Source organism: Rhineura floridana, chromosome 8 (genome assembly GCF_030035675.1).
Source record: "Rhineura floridana isolate rRhiFlo1 chromosome 8, rRhiFlo1.hap2, whole genome shotgun sequence".
Lineage (NCBI taxonomy): Eukaryota > Metazoa > Chordata > Lepidosauria > Squamata > Rhineuridae > Rhineura > Rhineura floridana.
In genome coordinates this window covers 86365104-86392073 of record NC_084487.1, presented here as the reverse complement: position 1 = coordinate 86392073, position 26970 = coordinate 86365104, and the positions used below count along the sequence as shown (strand labels likewise).

At 41.9% G+C, this 26970-nt stretch overlaps 1 protein-coding gene across 3 annotated transcripts in view; it reads left to right on the top strand.

The window, feature by feature from the left end:
* The window catches only part of DOCK4 (dedicator of cytokinesis 4), a 386414-nt gene that overhangs the window by 38964 nt on the left and 320480 nt on the right, over positions 1–26970 (top strand). The window contains exon 1 of one of the 3 annotated variants that reach the window (XM_061640006.1): positions 1981–2052. The exons of the other annotated variants lie outside the window; for them this stretch is intronic. Within the exon in view, the coding sequence (XP_061495990.1) occupies positions 2033–2052 (20 nt within the window). The 5' untranslated portion in view covers positions 1981–2032. Of the gene's footprint in view, positions 1–1980; positions 2053–26970 lie in introns of those variants that run through there. 3 annotated transcript variants of the gene reach the window in all.

The window sequence follows — 26970 nt, the reverse complement described above, 5'->3', positions numbered from 1 at the left end:
ATTGATATGGTATGAATGGTAATTTTATCAATATTTCCTTTCAGAATATTGATGTTAATATTTTTTTGCAAGGGGAAAAAAGGATTGGTAAAATCAGTGGCTAGCGGACAAACTCTAATCGATACTAGTCCGTTAGGTCAACAGAATTCTTTCAAACTGGCACTGGCTAACGGATCCCATCCCTAATCATGACTGGATTTTTAAAAGAGGAAACATATGTCTAGGCTGAAATTCTTTCATCCTTTCTTTCACACACCTTTGGATGTTTCTTTGAAGAGCATTGCCTGCCTCTTCCTGGAAGACTATGAATATATGTTTAATTCTCAAAAAGAGTTGTGCGAGGACTGACTGGGTTTAGGGTGCAATAATGAAAATATTGCATTTTACACATGCTCAGTGGCTCTCTTACTGCATTAAATCCCACCTTTGTTTCAAGGAGCTTTGGGCAGTTCCTCACAACAGCAGAAACACCTGCCCTTTGAAGTAGGCTGGGTGGAGGGATAATGACAGGCCCAAGGTCAGTTCATCAGCCTCATGTCTCAACAGAGATTCAAACTCAGCCCCTCTCCACCATAATGACCCTCAAAATGTAATTTATGTTGCCCTTCCTACAAGGAATTCAGGGTAGTAGTACAGGAAGCTCTCCATTTTTATCATCACAAGAACCCTGCGAGGTAGATTAGGTTGAAACACAATGACTGAGCCAAGGTTGAAAAATTCACCCTGGAAAGATTTAAGATTAACAGTGCAACCCTATATATGTCTACTGTGAAGTAATTCCACTGAGGATTTATATCCATGTGAATTGGTACAGGACTTGTATCTCCTGCTTAAAGCCTAATGTTAAAATAAGTAATAGGATACAGTGCAGTTTTAATTTAAGCCCTATTAAAACTCATAGGCTCTGGCTCCATTTAGTAATTTAGAAGGGGTGGGGGATGGAGCTTTGTCCAGTAAGGTGAATGGAGCACTGGCCCTCCAGCCCCCACCTGCCTGCCTTCTTACTTGCACCCAGTCCAGGAATGGCATTGCCTGTCAGCTTTATCCTCCTCAATTTTAGTGCTGCCCTTGTAAGCAGGAAAGAGGATGGGGACAAAGCAAAAATTAGTTGGCTCTGCCTCCACCAACTGTTAGTCCCTATGCCGTCTACCCTGCCAGCGCCAGTGCGCACAGACACCAGTGAACGAGCCTACTGTACCAAGGTTCATTGTTCATTCTTTTGCCTGTGGCCCTACCTACCTCTGGCAAGTGCCCCCCAAAAGGGAATGTAGCCCTTGGGCTGAAAATGTTTCTGTTTTAGGAGGAAAAGGGACTGATTTCCCAATGGCTGCTACTGCAGAAATTTAATTCCCAAAAAATTATGGATATACAGTATTAAGTATAAGGGCTTATCTACACAGTGGCTTACTGTGTGTTTGCTGCTACTCACATCTTCTCTTAATCCACATCATTCACATGATGTTATCGGCAAGCAGGAGCTAACATGCAGTTTTCCACCTGTAAAATGTACTAATGCAATCTGCTGATAATTCAAAAAGTGGAGAACAATACATCTCTACTTTGCTCCACTAATGGTTGCAGACGCTTTGTTTTGATGTTTTGATGCTCACTGTATCCTCCTTTGTTTCATCTTGTTTCCTGTGGGCTGACAAGCAACTTCTGGCTGCTCTTCTCATTTCTGCTGGCCTTTTTTATGTTGCTGCAAACAGCCACAGGGGGCAGACTCCTGACAGGGTTCTACAGGTATTCACTGCAACAAGCAGTCCCACTTCTTGGCAGATGAGCAGTGCCTTTTTCTTCTTCCTTTCCCCCTAACTTGTGCGCAAAAGTGTAAGACTGCTCAAACAAAGGTTTGTACTTTCAGCTGTATCCTAGCAACCATAGTCAGTGAAAATACAGATAATAGCACTTCTGTTTTTGTTTTTTTAAAGGAATCTACTGCAGCTGGTAAAATAAACTGAGCATGCTCGGTTCCCTACCAACTAGAGGGAGTGAAAATTAAAATTCGAGGGCATGGTCATTAGGAAACTGCATGATTTATCCTTCACAGAGGTAGGACTGCTGGTGTGAATTGATGACCATATTTGCAGCTATGGTACAAATAGAAAATGGAGATAAAAACAGCATCTTTAGCGTGAAATAATGCTCCCATGTAGATAATTGATTGCTGTAAACCGCCCAGAGAGCTTCGGCTATGGGGCGGTATACAAGTGCAATCAATCAATCAATCAATCAATAAGCAAGCCATAAATCCCTAAGATATCTATGATCTGGGATCTATACTGAGCTATGGGGGCAGTATTAGCTTTGAAAGAAGCAGATGCTTGAGTGAAAGATTTGTAGGATACCTTGAAAAGATTCAAGAGAGGACAAACCTTGTGGCAAGAGCTAAGGAAATGTTCTAAGAAGGATAAAAGCATATTCTGTGTTTTGAGATACTGTCTTGGTGTTCTTTTCCTTTTTTAAAACATTATCAGAAGGCAATCCCTGAAGTCCTCCTTTCTGCCTGACCTTTTGGAACTGTTTATTCATGAATTACTATCTCTTAAAACCACAGGGGAGGAAGGAATTCATGTTGACCGATATGTATGGCTTTAGGAAAGTATAGATATTTCCTGAAGTTTTCCCCCCTACAAGTCATGATTCTTTTTCTCGCTCCTGAGATGAACATGTAGGCACCAAAAAAACCCATCTACTTTATGGCAAACTGGCCACCAACGCACTTCCTTACGTGAGCTTATACTTTCCTTGAATTATGCATGTAAACCATGACTGTCCCTCCTCTTCTAGCTTTCAAGGCAGTTTACAATAGACAAATAAAAACAAGTTAACAACCAAATATGTGTTTGCACAAATGCAAGCTTCTTTGCTTATTTATGTATTATTAAATGTATATCCTGCCCTTCCTCCCAAAGGAATTTGGGGAGGTGATACCAAGTTTTCCTTTTGCCCACTGGAGCAACTTTTTGGCAATTGCAGTTGATGGGGAGGAATTGGGTGACTTCCATAAGTGAATAGAAATCCCTCCATTCGCTCAAGGACATCTTTGGACCAAAGCCATTGCTATAACTATTAAAACTATATTGCATTAGAATGGAAATAAACGAATATAAACAGTAGCATCTCCAAATGACCCCCCCCATCAAACAAATAACAGTTCATCTTGATTTTCTTCACCTTTTAGAAATCACTCCCGCAATAATCCTTTTGTGCTTCAGGAACCTCAGTGTTTGCAGCTTCTGTAATTTTAAGAATTGATGTGACTGAGTGATATCTCTGTAGAACATTTGAACTCTGTTCCAGCCAAGAAGCTGTCTAGTGGAAAACCATAGCTCTAACTAGACTCCCATTGCTAGCTGACAGATTAATGCAAACAGTTGCAGGTATGGGGAAAACCTCTCTACTCTTGTCAAACAACTATGAAAAGCAAAATTTGAACAAAAACCAGCTTATGAGTGAGTTGTGTAATGACAGTCACTACTTGCATCCTCAAGGATATGAGGAGAGCAAGTTCTCTTCAAAGCTTGTCTGAAACCGATAGCTAACCATTTAGATCACCTAGCAAATGACATGCTGAAATTGCATGTGAGCAATTGTATATTTATGTTTCTGTTTTTTAAAAGGAGGCTTTCCTTTGAAAGGTGTGTGCATACATAGGTTTGTTGCCAGAAAATTTGCTGGTCACAACACACCAGGCACTGTAGCTGATAAAATAAACTTGTTAATTCTGCAAGCTAGGTATTGTCCTTTAATCTCTTATTTATTGAAAGGATCTATGTGAATATTCAGTTTTGCTTCTCTTAAAAGTTGTGGTTATGTTGCATTTGTGATTCTTTCTTTCTTTCTTTGATTTATGGGAGCCCAGCAAAGAATAATGGGTATTCTTTAATGCCCATTAGTTTGTATACTTCTATTAGGTGTCACAATTAAGACAATTGTAAACCTAGCACTGTGTGTATGTGTTTGTGTGCATGCCTATGTGTTTATTTTGGGGTGGCATACTGTGTCCAGCAGCAGTATCATAGGAACACAGGAAGCTATCTTATATAAAGTCAGACCCTTGGTCCATCTAGCTGCGTATTATTGCCACTGAGTGGCAGTGGATTTCTGGGGTTTCAGGCAGGGGTTTCTCCCAGCCCTATGTGGAGATGCTGGAGATTGTACCAGAGACCTTTTGCATGTAAAACCTGTGCTCTACCACTGCACATTCCTTCCTTCCTCTTGCCTTTAGTTTCTTCTCAGCATTGTTGCACTGCATGATTCTCACAACATCTATGCAATATTACATGGTGTAGAGAAGGTTTTGAACAGGACCAAACTGTACCTAGATTGCACCTATATTTGGGGTGGGTACAAATACTATTACTGTACTTTGGAGGAGTTGAAAGCCCTTACATGATGACTGGAGGTGGCAGAGTGATAAAATGAAATGGTAGCGTCCTGTGTTGAGTAATTTTAAAGCATAAATAACACCTGTTATTTGTGTGCTGATAGGCTTGGTGCTGTTTAATTAAGCCACCCTAGATATGTATTGACTCAGTGGTTCAGCACATTTTGTCCCATAAGGAAATGTAAAGAGCTGCCTTGTACTGAGTTACCCCACTGACCTACTCACAGCCTGCTATTCTGAATAGCTGTAGCTCTCCAAAGACTGGCAGAGATCTTCCTAGCCCTGGGATCATAGCTGGGTGGTAGAATACATGATTTGCATGCGGAAGGTCCTGGTTCAATCCCTAGCATCTCCAGATAAAAGGATCAGGTAGCAGGTGATGGGAACATACCTCTTCCTGAGACCCTGGCAGAGAAGACGATATAGAGCTAGATGGACAAACAGTCTGACAATGGGCAGCTTCCTAGGCTCCTAACATTATAAGAAAGATTTCATTTGGTAGAGAAAATATTAGTAGTGCTTAAAACAATGACTTGAGTTGGTATCTGGAATTCAGATTTCATATTAGAAGAATTCCTTGTTTTGGTTGTTTTTTTTATAAGCCTCATATTGGTAATCAAGTTTCTAATAAAAGTTTGTTCACACTACATTTTTATGTACAGGTACTTCTCTCCTCCTCTCTTTCTCTCTTACTCTCATTGTTCATTACTTTTTAAATTAAGACAACTGTAAGTAGTTCACATAATTACTTTTCAATTATCAGAATTAGGGTCAAATTATGTGTCCCAATTAGATCAACTATAAATGCTGGCAATGTAAATGTGCCTTTCTGCGGCAAAACAAATGGTTAACATGCACACTACTATAGGGGAAACTGTCAAAATTGCTCTCCAAACTCAATCTCTTTTTAGCAAACTAATAAAGACAAACCCATACAGTTGTTAATATTTTTGAATTTCTTATTATAATTTGTAACAGCAAGGGGAAGGGTTGCAGCCATTGTGACTGGGGCCCCCAGCACTCTCTCAAAATTTGAAATATGCCCTCCAGTCCAAAAAGGTTGGCGACCCCTGCTCTATAGTATGGATAAGTTCATTGCTAGTGGCCTCTACAGGAGAGCTGCATTTTTGTTTTTAAATTGTGGCATAGAAATATAAAAGCATGTGCTTAATAACAAGTAATTGAAGTGTAGCTTTTAAATCTTTCCAGAGTGTCTCAAAAGTGATAACTAGCAATTACTTTTAATAGCATTTTTTAGTACAATAGCACACTTCACATTTATTGAAGCCCAATTAACGGAGACTTCATGTGATCTTCAAAAATGCATTGTTAAAATATTGCTTTAAGCATGAGCAGTTGCTAACAATCTACTGTGACACTTGAACACATGTACATGCAATATTTTTACTCTGTCTTATGAAGAAATGTGTTTATAGTTCATTTCATTCCATGTTATGACTTAGTTTATGGTTTAAGGCAAGCACACTTGTTTTGCAGGTCTGAAATGTAGCTGGTATTTTTACACAACGGAACTATGCTCAGCAGTTCTTGGCAGAATGGATTACATGTAACTTGATTTGACTGTCTGACCTAAAGGAAAGGGAAGTGTTTCTGAACTACAAATACTGGATGTTGAGTAATCAGAGGAAGCTTTCATAATAAAGAGAAGTTCTGATTTGAAATTAAATTGTGTAAGAGTTGCAGTCTGATGTAACTGTGGCGTGTGATAATGCTTCTAGCTCTTTGGAGAGAGAAAAAAGTCTGAATAGAAAAAAGGAGCTGGTGTAGTTTGCTTGGATTTGTTTTGTATAAATGTGGGCTAGCATTCATTTGAGCTACACATGAGACTGTTCCGACATACCTCGAGTGCACTCTCATCTACATCATGAAATGTACATCACGAACAACAGTGTGTGTTGAGATTGTAGGGTGCTGTAAGTACTTGAGGCAGGACCCTTCAAGGAACTGAAGTGGCAGAGCAGTCTAAATCCCCAGTCTGCCATGCTGGGAAGGAGGTTGGATGAAGTGGAGAGGTTCCCCCTCCCAGCTCTGCCCGGATACACTAGCTTCCACATTTTGGGATAGCTCTGTCATTAAGAAATACTCTTAACATGCCTGGGAAAATGGTGGGTGGGTGATAGGCAATGGAAATGCCTAAAAAGGAATGCTTCAGGAGAGGGGAGGGATGGGGCCAGTGTAAGATTTTCCTATGGGAGGAGCGGCAGGATATAATTTTAATAATAAATAAAAATAAAAAAGACCTCCTGGATCCTGAGCTGGCCCTGCTGCCATCATGTAACAGCAACAGGCTTGCTCAGGCCTCTTCACTGCACCACCTTGGGAGATGATGAGCAAAATTAGGCCTGAGGGTTAGCAGTCTCCTACCTCTCTTTTAAACCACGATTTCAGATCTGTAGTTGGTCCGATTCAGATGTCACAGCAAGCTATTCTTAGAAAAAACACCTGTAATGGATGAGGGAGTCTTTGTACTGGGTGTTATCATACTTAGCAGTTCCATCCAGCAGGGGGAACTGCAGGGAGACTGCTATGGAGTTCTGAAGGCTGAGCTCTAGTGAAGAGGTCAGGTGGGAGGAGCCTGAGCAAGCAGAGCAGATCTTGTAAGCATTCTCTTAATAAAGCATTAGTTATAGCAAGCAGGTTTCTGTCTCCTGTCTCAGCAAAGAAAGCACTGTTAAAACACGGGTTGGGAGGGTAGGCAGGAATTCCCATTTGGCTTCTGCCTATCTAGTTCTTGGCTGTTACACCAAAACTGTCTATGTGGCCTTTTTCTGTTTAGCGGTAAAGCACCAGCTGAGATTGCTTGTTGTTTGCACTGCTTTGTTAGTGTATCGGAAGCGCAAATCAAGGATTTAAAGATTAGTATGCTAATTTCCTGCAACTGGGTGCATTTTCCATTATCACAAATGATGTTAGTCTTTCATTGTGTGAAGCTGCAGATAAAAATGATTGACATGTCAAATCAGTACTAAAAACAAAAATGAGTTTCAGGGACATTGCATTCCATTGTGGATTTACTGCATTTGAATCTGGTCAATATAATGAGGGAAAGGTGAGTCACGTCTATAGACAAATAATTTAAAACAAAGAACTTTTGTGCAGCAGCTGTGGCCACTTACTCTACAACTCTGCCATCCTGTTTTTTCTCTGCTCCAGGTATATGAAGGAGAGGGGCTGTGTGAGGCAGCGCCTTGGCGCGCACTTCAGCATTGCACCAAGTGCGACGCTAAGTGCGCACTTAGCGTCGCACTTGGTGTCGTTTTGGGGTTGCCTTGGAGAAGAAGACCATGGAAGATCCTTTGCTTTTACTGTTTTGTTTTGTTTTGTATTTATTTTTTTGGTAACTCTTATGTTATGATGTGGGAATCATCTTATTTTATAGTTAGTTACTGCAAATGTTAATTGTTATTTAATTTTGAGAATTGTTATTTAATCTTGAGAACTGTATTATTTTATTGATGTATTATGTTTTATTGATGTATTATGATCGTGTTTTTTGTAAGTCGCCTTGAGGGCCTTTTGGCCATAGGGCAGGGTATAAATTTAATAAATAAATAAAATAAATAATCATATACCTTATATCTGAATTATAGGGGAAAGGTAGGGAGGCCGTGAAAGTACCACTTCATGACTTTCCCTAATTTATGCCAAATCATGTTGCCCACCCAAAGCCTTTTACGGACTATAGCTAATGGAGCTATTACAGAAATGCTCATGAGCCCAAAACTTTTTGGGGGGCCCTGGTTTGCTCCTGAAACCAAAACAAGGACTCCAAACCATGTCTTACCAGAACTGGGTAGAAGTGTGCATTAAATATACATTATTTCTCTGCAACCTGACACTAACTAATGTTTTATTTGGTGTCCATCAATAATGGAATGCCATGTCTGCATTGCAGTGATCATACCATGAATTATAAAATTTACTTTCCTGCACAGAATTGAATACAGTAGGGCCCCGCTTCCTGGTGCTCCACTTCCCGGCATTCCGCTAATGCGGCGGCTTTCCTCCCTTCTTTTAAAGCTGCTTTTGCGGCATTTTCGTGCGACGTGCCCCATTAAAGTCAATGCGGTTCCGCTGTATGGCGATTTCCGCTTTACGGCGGGGATCCGGAACGGAACCCTCCATATAAGCGGGGCCCTACTGTAGATCTGATGAACTCCTGAGAAATTAACAAAACAAAACCTTAAATTTCTCAGGGTTGTAAAGTAAACTACTGATCCTGATTATATAATCTGATATTGGAGGGGAAGTACAATTGTGCTTTGGTGTGAACAACCTTTGCAACTACCAGCCCCTACTTTCATGCCTCTATCTACATTCCATGAGTCCCCTCTCCTCTGTCCAAATAAGTACCCAACTAGCTTTGTTCATAATGAGAGAGTATACTATTCTCTTCCAGTTGATCTATTTGTTTTGAAGCGATTTCATAGTATCGTGAATTAAAAATGGAAGTCAGCCTGCTCTTGTGTATTCTAAACTAATTAAAGAATCCATTAACAGGAGACAGTTTGCTAGTATTTTTGGAGAAGAGCCCAGAGAAGTAGAGTTAATGTTATTTTTATTTTGCTTCAAACACCTCTTTCAGCACTTGCAATGTCGATGCAATCTCTACTAATATACAATATGGTTGGCCAGATTTTCTAGGCGAGGGGATACAGTCTTTTAAAAAAGTCAATATGAACTACCCATATTGAATCATGGATGTCATCTATAATTTTTTTCTTTCAAGATTGCTGAATATTGATGTGACAGTATATGATGTATTGATGTAGTTTAATTTGATTTGATTTTGTCTGTCTCTAGCCTAGTGTGTGCATGTGTTTTCATAATTATTTTTGAATCCTCCTTCTAAACATATTAATCACCTTAAAGACATTGCAGCATAAGCCTGTGCATATTTTACTTGCAAGTGAGTCCCACTGTAAGTGTGTCAAGGATTGCAGGGTTAAATGCAGTTTTCAGTGCAATAAGCAAGGAGCATAAGTTTGATCACAGGATTTCCCCACTAATTGAGAATATAATGGTGAAGAATGTGTGGAAGACAGCTAAGGACCACACCACTGCACCCTGAATTTCCTACTCACTTAGAGGCAGAATCAGGACCCAGTCAATAGGGCTTGCTACCAGACAAAACAAGCAGCTTCACCCTCCCTGTGGAGTGACCTGATAAGACAGATAAAAAAAGGCTGGGAAGAGACACATCTGATTGCCTTGAGGCTTCAGAACTCCTTATAACTCTGGAGGAAGGGAGGAGGTGGGGAGGAATCCTGGGTGGGCAACAGGCAAGCAGGGAGAAAATACTTGAAGGAGGCTGGAGTGGCTGTTTGGCTGGCAACATGGATCTATATAAGACTGCAAGAAGACTGTGCTTCATCCCACACTTAGCTGGGAAGCTGAAGAAGGCTGGAGGAACCTCAGGGCCTGGTGAACTTCAGGCTGTGTTTGAAGAAGGGAGCCCCCCTGAGTCTCTGAAGCACTGATACAGGCATCATTCAGTGGACCCCTTTGTCTCAGTCCCTAGGGAGGTGGGATTGTCCTGGAAGGGAAGAGCAGGATTTTTTTCCCCTTCTGCTTGCTGGCACCTGGTAAAGCTACCGTACAAGGAACTGCTGGACTGTATTTACTGGATACCAAAGTACTCCTGAGTGGATCCACTGGCTGACTGTTGGAGGGGGGACACTGTCTGAAACCCTAACCCAGGGAAATGTATTTCTGGCATTGTGTGTGTGGGGTAACCGTTAGAGTGTGGTGCACTTAACCCTCAATAACAGCCATGAACTGAACATTCCAGTGACTGTGGCTGTTTATGCAAAAGAAGAAAGCTAGGGGAATGGACACAGGTCCTTTTGAAGTACCACTGCCCACAGAAGCCCAACAGAACGCAATAGTAAACCTTCATGTGCACCTAGGCATTCCAGGAAATGAAGGTTTGCCATTGACACCAGCCATTCAGTTTTGGGGCATTAAATGAATCTGGTTTTGTGCAGCTTAGCTTTCCCATCTGATAATAGCAGCTGAAACTGTTGCAGAAGCTTCCAACAGCCAAGCTATCGCAGATCAGTTTTCCACATCAAGCTCATAGTCATTTACATCTGACCTACTTTGCAATGATTACATGTGAAGATGGTGATCAATACCATTAAAAAAAACTATATCACACTCTAGGTGCGTTTGCTGTAATGAGCAATGCAGTAATCATACACAGCAAGAAGGAGATAAACATTAACAAGAAAAGGGCATGCTGAAAGGTTAAGAATACAATATTAAGGGTGGGCAAAGGAATGTTAGTAACTCAATGAAAGTTGAAGACTTGTGTGATATATTGTTGAATGTTTTCTCTAATGAGCATATGCTGTCCAGAATGGTGAGCAACTACTCTGTTTTGGGCCAACTGTTGGATCCCCTTCCACCATGTAAGAGATGGATGGATTGGACCAATGTGTGCACACACACTTCCTTTTTGAATCTGAACCACATTGGAAGGCAAAGTTGTGGAGTTAAAATGGATTGAATGCTGACTAAGTAAGTTGCACTTCGTTCCTGCTGAAATAAATGGGACCAGTTACTCATGACTTAAATCCCACAGGTTTCAGTCTCAAAAATAAATGTGTATTGTATAAGTTCATTAAAATTCAGATGAAAGTGCAACTCCCAAGGTTGCACCTTTTTTTTTTTTAAGAACATCATTGGAAGCACTCCTTTAAAAAAAAACAACACCTTGTTTTGACAGTTTTTGAAGGTCTCTCCCAAGTTCACAAGTATGCTATGGATGCAAACTTCTGATGAAAATTTCATCCAGACGGCTTTGTTTCCTACCCTCTTGGTCTCCTGAATGTATTCCTGCCGAACCTTGAAGTTCAAAAATGGTAAATGACAAACCAGAGAAGCTCAGTTTTGAGCAGTGATGACAAAAAGCTAAACAGATATTTTGCAGTTGGGTCTCTCTATACCACTCTCTTTTCTGTTAATCACCCTGATCCATTCTTCTCTGAAAAGTAACTGGAATGCCACTCATGCAAGGTTTTTTCCCGTCTCCTCCTTCCCAAAGAAACAGGAAATGTTTTTGCACTAGTGTTGGTCTACTCTTGTAAACGGTGGATCCAGCCTATAGAAATGATATATGTATTTTTAGCTGCAGTGTAAAGTATTAAGTAATTATCTTAATTTGTAAATTGCATTAGAAGAGAATTGCCAAAATTGCTACATCTGGACAATACGCTTATTAGGCAAAACAAAATATCACAAAATAGCTGCTAGAATATAGCCTATTATGACATTTTGGTTGGCCTGATAAATGTGCTGCTCTAATATGGATTTGGGAATTTTTCTTACTGGTGAACACAGATACCTTTTTACTTTTTGTATTTATACATCTGACTTCTCTCAAACACTTATTAATCCCATTAAAAAGTTGTGTTATTTCCTGATTTTAGAGTTCGTTGGCATATATGTTAGTGGCTACCAGCTGGAACTAAACTCAATTGTAGTGTTAATACATCAGTTCTTTTAATTGCCTAATCATTGTTAATTCAATGTCTACAACAGATCGATGGCAATGAACTATGAAGTTACATGACTTGTAGTGAGCAGTGAGCGCATGGAGTGTATTAGCTTATTCAATTAACATTTTATTGAAAGGAAGAGGAATCATTTGGCTTGAAAGAATTAATTGCTGTCTTGAAATGCAGTTGTGTGTGGTTGAGAATGTCAGAGAGACCATAGAAACACAGCTGTTTAGATATATCTCCTGTGTGAAGAGCCTCTGAGCCCCCGTGTTAACTGTCCCTGAGGCAGGTTAGACTGAGACATAGTGACTAATCCACGGTCATGCAGTGAGTTCCACATCTGAGAGAGGATTTGAACCCTGGCCTCTCAGGTCTTTATCCAATACAATTATCACTACATCATATTGTTCCTCTGTTTATATCCACTGGTTGCAATACACTGCATGTCATACAGGATAACACTATTTTAAAAGCCTGGCAAATGGCAAGAAAGATATATTCTAAAAATTCACATATTTAATATACACCCCCACCCTGTTGTTTGTCTGGTCAGTCTTGATCATGGAATACTTCTTTCCTTTTCACAGAATTCCCTGGGCTCTGTCTCTTGAGCATGAATATCAAGTATGTTGTTAGAATTATCCCAGGTGCATCTCTCACGAGGAGAGACTATGATTAATTGTTTTTATGTAGACACCATAAAAATCTGAAGCACCCTTAACAGATTTTTAGTTGATGTGATGAAGAGCAAACTGTAATTAGGGCTCCACCGTTAAGAGTTTGATCCTTGGGAAGCTAATTCCTAAGTAAATCCTGTGTGTTCCACATGACTTACTCCCAAGGAAGTCTGCATAGGATTGCAGCTTTAGTCAAATAATCTGATTCATTGACTAAAAACCTTTTGACCAATTTAAAAGATGCTCTTGGTTACTTGAGCAGAAGATTATATGAACGTTAAAAGAAATTATTTAAATATACACGTGTAAACCAGAAGCGACAGGCACTATTTTAGGGGATTTCTTTGAAGCCAGAGAACGTTTCTAAGATGCTGTTGCATATATGTGCATCATTTAAAAAACTTCTGATTTATTAATGCAGGTTAATGCAGCTTAGTTAATTGGTTAAAACAGATACAGTTAATTGCTAAGATTTTCTTTACTTGTATGACTGTCATCAGTGCTATCTAGTTTAGCAAGCAGGCTAAGAGTGACTGTGCTTTGGTTTACTCTATGCAAGACAGTTTACAGCTGGGATAGGCAACATGGTGCCTTTCAGATGTTGCTGTAGTGCAATACCTAGCATCTCAGACTATTGGCCGTGCTGGCTGGGGCTGATGGAACTTGTAGTCCAGCAACATCTGGAGGACACTGCATTGGCTCCTCCTGGTTTACAGGATGCGTGCACTCAAGAAGGAAGAGGCATTGCTGGAGGAACTGTAAATAGTGCAATGAAAACATAGATTTGTAAGACCCATCTGCTAGTTCTTCCTTCAAAAGCATACTTCCCCTTCTTGGTTTTTACAGGGCATTTGTAGACATGAATTCACAGGTAATCAGTAATTTGAGTTTAACGTTTCTGCTGTCAAGCCAATATGTCACAAAGCTCTCACTGTTTTAGTTCTGGTCCAATACTGGCTGCTTTCATATTTTGTTATATTTACGTCTTAAGATTGGCTGTATTTGGATGTAATAACGAACTATGTAAATAAGCCTTGGCAAGCCCCTGGCTCATGTGCTCCCCTCCTCACCCCAGCATAACTATGAAGAGGAAATTAGGAGTTTTGCTTCTGTTAACTAGCAGCAGTTTATTGTTATGTCTGAACCTAGACAAACTGTGGCAACTATGGTCTTGTTTCAAGCCCTAACACTCCTTAGCCCTGCCCCTTCTACACACAATCACTTTTGCAGTGGAGAGCACATTCTTTTCCAGCGGTGGCCCAGCTTTTTCTCAAACAGATGAGGTAATGAGATTGTTGAGGGGGGGGGAGGAAAACCTTCCTCTTCCAGTGATCTCTCCCCTGCTGTTCTTCTGGCTGATCTCCAGCAGTTCCTCTATGTGCACTGAGAAAGGGAGCCCTTTTCTTAGGGTAGAGTGAGGAAATGAGTTTATGATCCAGGCAGAGTCTGTTCTCTTCTTGAATTCCTCTCTGGGGATTCCTTCATTGAATGGAAATCTCTCATTTCTCAGTGCACAAAAAAGAAAAACAGAAATCATTCAGTAAGGAGGGGAGATGGAAGGAGGGGGAGATGGGGGGAGGGAGGGAGACAGCGTGTAATAGCTGTGTGTATAACATGTGCGTGCTGTATTTGTTTTATGTATTCTCTGTGTGTGATGCATACGTGTGAGAGATTGTGGATGGCTACACTGACTTAGGGTCCACCCAGCTCTGGCATTTGGTTTCTGGAGCACTGGCCAAGAGGGAATGCAGCTCTTGGGCTTTAAAAGGTTCCACACCCTTGCAATAAACCATAGCTAAGTTGAATCACAGTTGAGGGTTGGAATGTAACACTAAACTGTAGTTAACTGAAAATGGAAGCAAATGAAAGCTTCTCATCTCCACACCCCCATCTTGAATGGAAGGATATATGTGCATGAGTCATTATTATTCACATAACAGTATAAACCAGGGTGCATCATTATATCTGAATGCAATCATTGTGTCAGCTTTTCTATTGCCTTCTGTTCCACCACATGTTTAGAAAAACCAGGAACTCCCTCAGCCTAATTCTCACCTGCAACGTGGGTTTAACCATTTAAAAATTACAAGTAGAAATCTCTTAATAAAATAAAAGTTAACTGAAGCAACCTGTCTTGTCTTCCTGTGTTTCTTGTTTCCATGGGCATCTGGTAGTCATAACTGCAAAAACATGGTTGTTTACATGAAAACCTGTGCTACATAATAAAGTACTATGAAATGCATCTTGCACTGAAAGGTACTTTAGATATGATTTTCATGATAGAAAATGATCAGTTGTATAATCTTTTGAAGAGAAGGTACACTTAGCCTAAATTTGTGTGCGTGTGTAGAGAGAGATTCAAATTCATGTTTAGAGGTGCTCTTGGGGATTTCATGAATCAGGTGCTACTTTAAACTGGCACACTTTAAATGTGTAAATTCAAGGGAGGGGGGAATGAAGCTCTGTGTTTACAGTGCTTTTGAACATCATATAATTAATTGTGCTAAATACTCTGCCATTTATGTTCATGAACAGGAGTACTGTTTTTCTTGAGCCCAGTGTCTTTTGACTCCAGCTGTCCATTACAGCCATGAAAGTCAATAGGAGACAGAAATGTTTGGCACCATGCAGTATTGGACCTTAGGAGGTTGGAGGAAACTTACGTGTCATGATGCTAATTGTACCATTGGATCAGAAGACAACAGCTTGGTCCCAGTTGTAGTAAGTCACAATTTTGTCAATAAATGCAAGCTTCGTACATCTAACAACTGCAGTCGAGCAGCTTTTTGAAGCGTTGCGACTTAGCAGTCTGATTAACATTCACTAGCACTGCTGTCTTGAGTTTCACACGCTGACAGAGATGGTTGTGCACTGAGCAAACTACAGTGAAGCAATGTCATAATAGCAGCAGATACTGAGTGGTATGGCAGTAGACCAAGTAAAATATTCCCTGTCTGTTGCTATATGGTAGGAATATGTATTCTAAAACACGCTGGGCAATTGCTGCTTTTTCTTCTCTCCCTCCCACCCAACCCCCCCCCCCAGCCTTGGAAACTGACCTATGCCAGTACTCAGATTCTTTTCCGCTGAAAACGTGTGATGGTATTGGGGTGCCCTATATCTTTTGGTGCAAACTTATAGCAGGTTTTTGATGTTCATACAAGTAACACTGTAAACTGTTGTCCCCTTGCAATATTTTCAGCACTTGGTCAATGAAAAGCTTTCAGTGCTGCTGCTTGCAATGTGATGGGAGGGGGAGGGGGAGGATTGATTGATTGATTGATTGATTATGTTTACAGGGCTTTCCAAATATCATAATATCCACTATAATAGATAGTGCCTTTTCCCATCAAGCTAAAATGTGAAAGGAGCATAGGTACCTAGACGAGTGCTAAAGCATTTAACTGCTTTGGGCTGTGACCTAATTCCATACTGAAAACAGGACAGAGTTCAGTGCAACTCATTTCTCTCACTGCCTATTGAATCATTTCTATACTTCTTTGGCTTTGCATTCAATAAAACCAGGCATTCACTGTTGCCCCTTTTTTTTTAGACATGGACCCTGAAAAAAAAATACTGTGCCATTTGTTTTAGAAACTTGTGATTGTATATTTGTTAGCATTAGATATTTTGATATGACATAATTTTCTCTCGCTTTCTCTCACACATTTTTCTACATAATGGATTTCTAACTCAATAGTGGCAGGATTTTTAAAAATGCAGAATCTTTATAAGAAGTAATAATGAGATGCGTATGCATACCAATGTGACCAACAACACGAACCAAACACCTTGAAGCCATCTGAAAATATAGGAAGCTGCCCTGTACCAAATCAGGCCATTTAGGCCGTCCAGCTCAGTATTGACCTCACATGGTTTAGTGCAAATGTGCTGGCTCCCGGGGAGGAGACTGCAGCAGCTTAGTTCCTCCCTGGTCCTTTTAGCTTAGTTTGGCTTAGCGTGCTGTCCAAACCTGGGATTGTGGTTAAGTTCTCTTCTCTTTAACCATGATCTGCAGGCTTGGTTTGAGCTAAAGTTTTGCCAAGGTTTGACCATGGAGGAGCAAAGCAAGCTTGTGTCAGGGAGTTAGCACATTTGTGTGGTCCTGGTAAATGAACCAGGGCACTCATTAACAATAGCTCTCCAGGGTTGCAGGCTGGAGTCCCCCCTAGCCCAGCCTTGAACCAAGAACCTTCTGCATGCAAAACAGATAAGAACATAAGAAGAGCCTGCTGGATCAGGCCAGTGGCCCATCTAGTCCAGCATCCTGTTCTCACAGTGGCCAACCAGGTGCCTGGGGGAAGCCCACAAGCAGGACCCGAGTGCAAGAACACTCTCCCCTCCTGAGGCTTCCGGCAACTGGTTTTCAGAAGCACGCTGCCTCTGACTAGGGTGGCAGAGCACAGCCATCATGGCTAGTAGCCATTGATAGCCCTGTCCTCCATGAATTTGTCTAATCTTCTTTTAAAGCCATCCAAGCTGGTGGCCATTACTGCATCTTGTGGGAGCAAATTCCATAGTTTAACTATGCGCTGAGTAAAGAAGTACTTCCTTTTGTCTGTCCTGAATCTTCCAACATTCAGCTTCTTTGAATGTCCACGAGTTCTAGTATTATGAGAGAGGGAGAAGAACTTCTCTCTATCCACTTTCTCAATGCCATGCATAATTTTATACACTTCTATCATATCTCCTCTGACCCGCCCTTTCTCTAAACTAAAAAGCCCCAAATGCTGCAACCTTTCCTCGTAAGGGAGTCGCTCCATCCCCTTGATCATTCTGGTTGCCCTCTTCTGAACCTTTTCCAACTCTATAATATCCTTTTTGAGATGAGGCGACCAGAACTGTACACAGTATTCCAAATGCGGCCGCACCATAGATTTTTTTATTTTCAATACCTTTCCTAATTATCGCTAGCATGGAATTTGCCTTTTTCACAGCTGCCGCACACTGGGTCGACATTTTCATCGTGCTGTCCACTACAACCCCGAGGTCTCTCTCCTGGTCGGTCACCGCCAGTTCAGACCCCATGAGCGTATATGTGAAATTCAGATTTTTTGCTCCAATATGCATAATTTTACACTTGTTTATATTGAATTGCATTTGCCATTTTTCCGCCCATTCACTCAGTTTGGAGAGGTCTTTTTGGAGCTCTTCGCAATCCCTTTTTGTTTTAACAACCCTGAACAATTTAGTGTCATCAGCAAACTTGGCCACTTGACTGCTTACTCCTAATTCTAGGTCATTAATGAACAAGTTGAAAAGTACAGGTCCCAATACCGATCCTTGAGGGACTCCACTTTCTACAGCCCTCCATTGGGAGAACTGTCCGTTTATTCCTACTCTCTGCTTTCTGCTTCTTCACCAATTCCTTATCCACAAGAGGACCTCTCCTCTTATTCCATGACTGCTAAGCTTCCTCAGAAGCCTTTGGTGAGGTACCTTGTCAAACGCTTTTTGAAAGTCTAAGTACACTATGTCCACTGGATCACCTCTATCTGTATGCTTGTTGACACTCTCAAAGAATTCTAATAGGTTACTGAGACAGGACTTTCCCTTGCAGAAGCCATGCTGGCTCTGCTTCAGCAAGGCTTGTTCTTCTATGTGCTTAGTTAATCTAGCTTTAATCATACTTTCTACCAGTTTTCCAGGGACAGAAGTTAAGCTAACTGGCCTGTAATTTCCGGGATCCCCTCTGGACCCCTTTTTGAAGATTGGCGTTACATTTGCCACTTTCCAGTCCTCAGGCACGGAGGAGGACCCAAGGGACAAGTTACATATTTTAGTTAGCAGATCAGCAATTTCACCTTTGAGTTCTTTGAGAACTCTCGGGTGGATGCCATCCGGGCCCGGTGATTTGTCAGTTTTTATATTGTCCATTAAGCTTAGAACTTCCTCTCTCGTTACCACTATTTGTCTTAGTTCCTCAGAATCCCTTCCTGCAAATGTTAGTTCAGGTTCAGGGATCTGCCCTATATCTTCCACTGTGAAGACAGATGCAAAGAATTCATTTAGCTTCTCTGCAATCTCCTTATCGTTCTTTAGTACACCTTTGACTCCCTTATCATCCAAGGGTCCAATTGTCTCCCTAGATGGTCTCCTGCTTTGAATGTATTTATAGAATTTTTTGTTGTTGGTTTTTATGTTCTTAGCAATGTGCTCCTCAAATTCTTTTTTAGCATCCCTTATTGTCTTCTTGCATTTCTTTTGCCAGAGTTTGTGTTCTTTTTTATTTTCTTCATTCGGACAAGACTTCCATTTTCTGAAGGAAGACTTTTTGCCTCTAAGAGCTTCCTTGACTTTGCTCGTTAACCATGCTGGCATCTTCTTGGCCCTGGCGGTACCTTTTCTGATCTGCGGTATGCACTCCAGTTGAGCTTCTAATATAGTGTTTTTAAACAACTTCCAAGCATTTTCGAGTGACGTGACCGTCTGGACTTTGTTTTTCAGCTTTCTTTTTACCAATCCCCTCATTTTTGTGAAGTTTCCTCTTTTGAAGTCAAATGTGACCGTGTTGGATTTTCTTGGCAATTGGCCAGTTACATGTATGTTTAATTTAATAGCACTGTGGTCACTGCTCCCAATCGGTTCAACAACACTTACATCTCGCACCAGGTCCCGGTCCCCACTGAGGATTAAGTCCAGGGTTGCCGTCCCTCTGGTCGGTTCCATGACCAACTGATCTAGGGAATAGTCATTTAGAATATCTAGAAACTTTGCTTCTTTCTCATGACTGGAACACATATGCAGCCAGTCTATGTCCGGGTAGTTGAAGTCACCCATTACTACCACATTTCCTAGTTTGGATGCTTCCTCAATTTCATATCTCATCTCAAGGTCTCCCTGAGCATTTTGCTCAGGGGGGCGATAGATCGTTCCCAGTATTAAGTCCCTCCTGGGGCACGGTATCACCACCCACAACGATTCTGTGGAGGAGTCTGCCTCTTTTGGGGTTTCGAGCTTGCTGGATTCAATGCCTTCCTTCACGTATAGAGCGACTCCGCCACCAATACGTCCTTCCCTGTCCTTCCAATATAGTTTATATCCAGGGATAACCGTATCCCACTGGTTTTCTCCATTCCACCAGGTCTTGGTTATGCTCACTATATCAATGCTCTCCTCTAAGACCAAGCACTCCAGTTCTCCCATCTTGGTTCGGAGGCTCCTAGCATTAGCGTACAGGCACTTGTAAGCAGTGTCTCTCTTCAAGTGTCTTTGGCACTTGTGGTTAGGCCTGTGGTAATTTTGCTCTTCTGAATTTATATCCTGTGCCCCTGCTCTCACAATGCCTACTTCTAGGCCTACCCCTTTTAATATTTCATCATTTCTTTGGTTTTTATCCCAGGGGGAAGGTTTATTCCGAACCGGACCTTTCTCAGCTCCTGTCGGGTTTCCCCCCTCAGTCAGTTTAAAAGCTGCTCTGCTACCTTTTTAATTTTAAGTGCCAGCAGTCTGGTTCCATTCTGGTTCAAGTGGAGCCCGTCCCTTTTGTACAGGCCCGGCTTGTCCCAAAATGTTCCCCAGTGCCTAACAAATCCAAACCCTTCCACCCGACACCATCGTCTCATCCACGCATTGAGACTGCGAAGCTGGGCCTGTCTGGCTGGTCCTGCGCGTGGAACCGGTAGCATTTCAGAGAAAGCCACCTTGGAGGTCCTGGCTTTCAGCATCCTACCTAGCAACCTAAATTTTGCTTCCAGGACCTCACGGCTGCATTTCCCCATGTCGTTGGTGCCAACGTGCACCACAACCACTGACTCCTTCCCAGCACTGTCTACCAAACTATATAAACGACGGGCGATATCCGCAACCTTCACACCAGGCAGGCAAAACACCTTGCGGTCTACACGCCCATCACACACCCCACTGTCTATGTTCCTAATGATCGAATCACCCACTACAAGGATCCCTCCACCCCCTGGAGATATATCCTCGGCACGAGAGGATAGCTGCTCATCCCCCAAGGAATGGGTCCCTTCTAAGGGATCGTTTCCCTCTTCCTCAGCTGGATGCTCTCCTTCCCCGAGACCATCGTTCTCCATGATAGCAGGAGAGCTATCATCGTTGGAGTGGGACACAGCTATAACGTCCCTGAAGGCCTCCTCCACACACCTCTCTGCCTCTCTCAGCTTTTCCAGGTCCGCCACCTTGGCCTCAAGGAAATGAAGTCGTTCCCGGAGAGCCAGGAGCTCATTGCACCGAGAGCACACCCGCGACTTCTGTCCAACAGGCAGATAGTCGTACATGCTGCAAGCGGTGCAAAACACTGGAAAGCCCCCACACCCCTGCTGGCTTCTTACCTGCATAGTTTTGTTTAAGGTTTATTACGTCAATGGGTTGGAGACTGCGGTTTAGTTGAGGTCAGGGAACAGACGGGCAGAGTGGGGGGCCCTGGCCTCCTCGCCCTGCTGCCGAACTCGCTCTGCTGCTTAACTCGCCTTGACGCTTTGTCAGCTGGGGCTCCCTCTAGCTCGTGGAGCAGGCTGTACCACTGAGCTGTGGCTCTTCACCCAAATAATTTTATATATTTTAACATGGCGCAGAGTGGTAAGCGGCGGTAACGCAGCCGAAAGGTAACGCAGTAACGCAGCCTCCAACGGAAGGAGGAAGTTGAAACTCCGGTGAAAGGGGTCGAGGTCCACTCAGCCTTCCATCCATCCATGGTTGGTAAAATGAGTACCCGGCATATGCTGGAAAGGCCGGGGAAGGAACTGGCAATCCCACCCCTATATACGGTCTGCCTAGTAAACGTCGCAAGACATCACCCTAAGAGTCGGAAATGACTCGCACTACAAGTGCGGGGACACCTTTACCTTTTTAATGTGATTTTCAGTAACTGGGCTTAACAATGTATGTCCAATTTGATCAAATAAAGAGTATATTGAGTGAAGATGAAGTCTATTTAATGCATGTATTCGTCTGAGAGATCTAGATCCTTACACTAGTACCTACTCCTCTTTTTATCCTGACCCCACTAGGTGTGACTGATAATTCAAGTGACCAAGCTTGGATTAAGTGAAGTTTACCTATTCTTGCCTCTCTATTGTTTGATCCCTCTGCCTAGATGCTTTTGAGTAGCCTCATCACAGAATGGATTCCTGGTGTCCTTAGACCTGCCCTGGATTAGACCTGTCCTGGATTGCTGCCCTGGGCTCCTGCTGGAAAGAAGGGCGGGATATCTATCTATCTATCTATCTATCTATCTATCTATCTATCTATCTATCTATCTATCTATCTATCTATCATCTATCATCTATCATCTATCATCTATCATCTATCATCTATCATCTATCATCTATCATCTATCATCTATCATCTATCATCTATCATCTATCATCTATCATCTATCATCTATCATCTATCATCTATCATCTATCATCTATCATCTATCATCTATCTATCATCTATCTATCATCTATCTATCATCTATCTACCTACCTACCTACCTACCTACCTACCTACCTACCTACCTACCTACCTACCTACCTACCTACCTACCTACCTACCTACCTACCTACCTACCTACATAAGCAAGCAAGCAAGCTTGAGATCTATCCCTGCAAAGACAACTGGTCCTGCCATAGTGCCAAATAGGAATGCAATGTGTAAAGCAGAATCTAGAATGCAGGCAGCGTTTAATTGAAGACTGCTGCTTGATGAAATACTGAAGAGTAGGAAGAGGCATCCACACAGGTTTTTTTTGATGCAAGAGTATAGAACCAATGGAGGCTTTATTTGGAGAATCCTTATGGAGAAGATGGTTTGCAGGGTTGTTCACAGGTTGCCTGGACCTGGGATGGGAAATCTGTGACCCTCTAGATGTTGTTGGACTCCCAGGCAGCATGGTCAAAGATCAGGGATAAAGAAAACTGTAATTGTGCACCATCTGGACAGCCACAAATTTCCCACACTTGGCCCAGTCAAGAAAAAAAAAGTCTAGGATTTCTTTGATTAAAAAACATCATTGGGAGCACATGTGAGCAATAGCAGTTGCTGTGTTGGTCCAGGACAACACCTTTATTAGGCCAACGATAACATCACAGAATAGTATGCAAGCATTCAAGTTCTCCAAACAATGCCAGGAAATGGTTGCTAGAAGCAATATCTGGGGATGTGACATCCTTGTTTTATCAGTAGTGTTATTTTGGTTGATAAAAGCATGGGTTGCCCCTAATCCATACTAACAGTGAGTACAACACTCTATTCTTTCTCTTTTGCACTTATTTGGAATGGAAGGAGTAGCTAAAGTGAATTTAGGATGTTCAAGAAATTCTGTACACAGTTCTATGAGGGTCAGACCACAGGCCAGAAATGGACCTTTCTATCAGTGTTTGTTTGTTTATTATTATTTTATTTAAGGCATTTATGTACTGCTTTTCAGGTGGACCTCACAAAGCAGTTTACATTTATTTATTTATAAAAATGTTTATATACCACTATTCATTTGGGAAAAAACACACAAAGCAGTTTACAACATATATAAACACAGAATAAAACCATATAAAAATTAAAGCCAGAAATTAATTAGCTAACTATTGTAGAAAGATATTGTCTCAAATGCCTGCATAAACCTGGTGACATGTTGGATTATTTTTGTATCTGCCTGGGCTTGACTGGTGAACCAGCAATCAGAGCAGGCTCCCTTCAGCCCAGATAAGCATACAGTGGGCAGTGTTGTTTTTTTTCATTTGGACTTGAAGTGCTGAGATCACCAGTGTATTAAACATACAACTAATCTAAGCTGACAAAAAATAGATAGCAGTTTGAAAAAGATGAATTCTTGATGGTATGAAGTCCTTTTGTGTACACAGTTAATAGGATTCATTCAATAAAAACTGAGCATCGCTCCAGTGTTTAGGGGGTTCTTTTATTTTCTAGATTATGATTGTCATACATCAGGAATTAGCATTGTTATTTCTCTTCAATTACCAAGAAGGGTGGAGATTTGTCCAAATATTTTGCAAATCTCCTGCCATGTTAGAGTAGTCCAGGTTTTTTTCCTGCTCAGAATTATCACAATAGACACTGAAATAGGATTCTGATTTCATGCTTCTCAGGTTAACAATAGATTTTGGTTAGCATTTTCCTCGAGAAGTAGGTGTGAGCATCAACCGTCCTGGAACATGTTGATGAATCAGTTTATACTTCATCACCAGAAGGAGTGCATCTTTCCCCCCCCCCACCTATCTGAGCTAGAAGATTTTGCAGTGAATATGTGGCTTCCAGTGTAGCCTTAAAATAAATTAATCCTATAAAAGTAGGATTGTTGAAAAATTCCCAGTATAAACTGGGGAGGGGGGGAAGTAATGCTGTTCACACAACAAATATATGAAGAATACAACCTTATATTCCCTGTATTATGTTTTTCACCTGAACTCACATCACATATAGCAGAGCAAATATGGATATTTTTGATACCTTGATAGTGTTCAAATATGCATACCTTAATAGTGTGCACAAGACATTCTGTTATAATTATTATTAGCCTTTTTTGAACAGCAGGAGCAGTTTAAAGTTGGCAGCTGTAACTTTCTGCATTGTAGGGAAATGTCTGTTTTGAAGTTACAGTAGGGCCCCGCTTATACGGCGGGTTCCGTTCTGGACCCCCGCCGTAAAGCGGGAAACACTGTAAAGCAGTACCCCATTGACTTTAATGGGCCGCGTTGCGCGAAAATGATGTGAAAACGTCGCAAAACGTCGCAAAAGAGAAAAAAAGCTTTAAAATTAAAAATGAAAGCTGCTGCATCAGTGGAACGCCTTAAAGCGGAACACCGTAAAGCAGGGCCCTACTGTACCATTCTTTGGCCAGGGTGTGTGTGTGAGCAAACCCCATAGAAATCTCCTGCTTACTCAGCTTATACAATTAACTGCTTGCTCAGTTTGGTAGAACAAGCGTCCTTGTATGGTGGTTCATGCTGTAAGGATGTGTAAGAAACAGGAATGCTTGCAGCCCTTGGAAAGACACAAATGAACATCTGAGAAAAATGTGCATCTGTAAAAATGCTGTAAATGTTCAGTGCAGCACAACCTGCTCAGGATGCATTGTCTTCGGATTGATGCAGGTGATACAATTATGAATGTTAAAATCAAAGCAAGTCTACTTTGGGGCTAATTCATGTTTTCTTTGACGATGACAAGCACACTTAGGTCCTATGAGCCATGTAACATATAAGGAAAGAATACTGGAGATTCCCATCAGCTGGGGATGATCATACGAGACTTCCTAGCTCATGACTGCCAGTTTGTGGCACTGTGCAAGTTTCTTCCTGATACGTTATACTGCTCATGTGAGCAGACTGCTTAGTTTATCTTTTAAACATACATGTCAGACACTGAATGTGACACCAGTTGACTTTCAGAGCCTATCCCTGCAGGTTGCTGGCTAGTCTCCTGGTGAAGGAAATGGGGAAAAATGTAATTTGTCCTGAGATACCCCTATGTAGAATTGTAGCTATGCCACTGGCACAGTGAGTGCAGATCGTGGAAGTGGCTAATAGTACAGGGTCAAGACTTCTGCAGATACGGATTGTAGGAATCTGATGTGCTGTATAATTTTATGATAGTATAGTTTCATGTTTATGCAAACAATCTACAATAACTGGATTTGCATAATGTTCAAATTGTCATATTAACATAAATTTCAGCCAGATCAGCAGATTTGAAAGGCAAGTCTTAAAAACAAATTCTCCATTAGCTCGAATTCAAATGGCAACAATTTTTAAACTACATGCACACACAAAATCCTGCCCGTTTCCTTGTTGAATGGACATTTCTTAGTTTTTCCAGTACCCTTAAGAGTAGTAGAGCAGTAGATTCATTAAGCAAACAATTCATAGGACACTTGTTATTCAGATTTGCAGCCGGAGGATGTGTACAGGGTGCTTGCAGTAGTGAGGCTGATGTGCCTTTTTATCTCTGCCCAGCATACTGGTAAAGTCTAGTAGGTGTGAATTGACTGGATGGGTCCAGGGTTAATGCCTCACTATGGGAAGAAGTTATGCCCACAGTCTTTCAAGAGGTGGTGGGGCAGCCTCTATTGAAGAGGCCGTCCCTGGTTCCAGAGGTTTTAGAAAGTAACCACCCAATCTCTAATCCTTCCTAAGCAAGGTGATTGGGAGAGGTGGCCAGCCAGCTGCAGGTATACCTGGAGAAAGAAGATTATCTGGACCCATTCAGTCTGTTTTCAGGCCCAATTTTAATATTTAAATAGCCTTGGTCATCCTGATTGATGAGCTTTATTGGGAGAGAGAAAGGATGAGTGTTACCCTGTTGGTTCTGCTTGATCTTTCAGTGGCTTTCAAAACCATGACCATGGTGTTCTTCTGGAATGACTCGGGGAGGTGGGAGTTAGAGGCATTGTATTATGGTGGTTCTACTCTTACGTTTAGGGTTGGTACCAGAAAGTATTATTAGGAGACTGTTCCCCAGAGCAAATGTTTTCTGAGTTGTGGAGTTCCACAAGGATCCATTCTGTTTCCTATGCCGTTCATCTGTATGAAACCGTAGGGAGCTGTCACTTGAGGATTTGGAACCCAGTGATAATCAGTATGCTGATAACATGCAGTTCTGTCTCTCCATGTCAGCTGAATCAGAGCCTGTGCAGCTATTGGACCGCTGTGTGGAAGCAGTGATGGGCTGGATGGGGGCCAATAAACTGAGGATGAATCCTGATAAAATGGAAGTGATATGGGTGGGCAGTTCCCAAGTCCAGGAATTAAATGTACAACCTGTTCTGGGAAGGCTTGCATTTTCCCTGAAAGATCAGGTTTATAATCTGGGAGTGCTCCTGGATACAGCCTCTCACTGGAGTCCCAAGTGCCTTCTTTAGTTAGGGATGCTTATGCCCAGCTTAGGCTAATTCGCCAGCTACAGCCATTACTGAAGCAGGATAGCCTGGCCTCAGTTGTCCATACCCTGGTGATATCTGTCTGGATTACTGTAATATTCTGTATGTGGGGCTGCTCTTGAAGATGGTCTGGAGGCTGTAGTTAGTGCAGAATGCAGCTGCTGGGTTCGTAAGTAGGGCAGCTTAACGGGATTATGTGTCACTGGTCTTGAAAGTGCTGTACTGGCTTCCAGTGAACTTCCAGACCCAATTCAAGATGGCTACAAGAAAATACTTCATTCAAGCCTTGTTTCAGCAGGGGGAGAGCATCCTGTGGGCACCAGGGGAGGCCTCTGATGGTGTATGTGTGCCTGTAGGCACTGCATTGGTGACCCTCGCATTAAAATGTGGTCCAGAAACTGGGCGGGGGGGGGGAAGTATGAGAGTGTGCACTAATTATGTTGGCTGTTCTGATATTACTTACTATGCAGACATCTCACTCTGGGGAGCAAAAGCAATATCTCACCTAGAAGCACCTTCTCCCTGATCCAACAC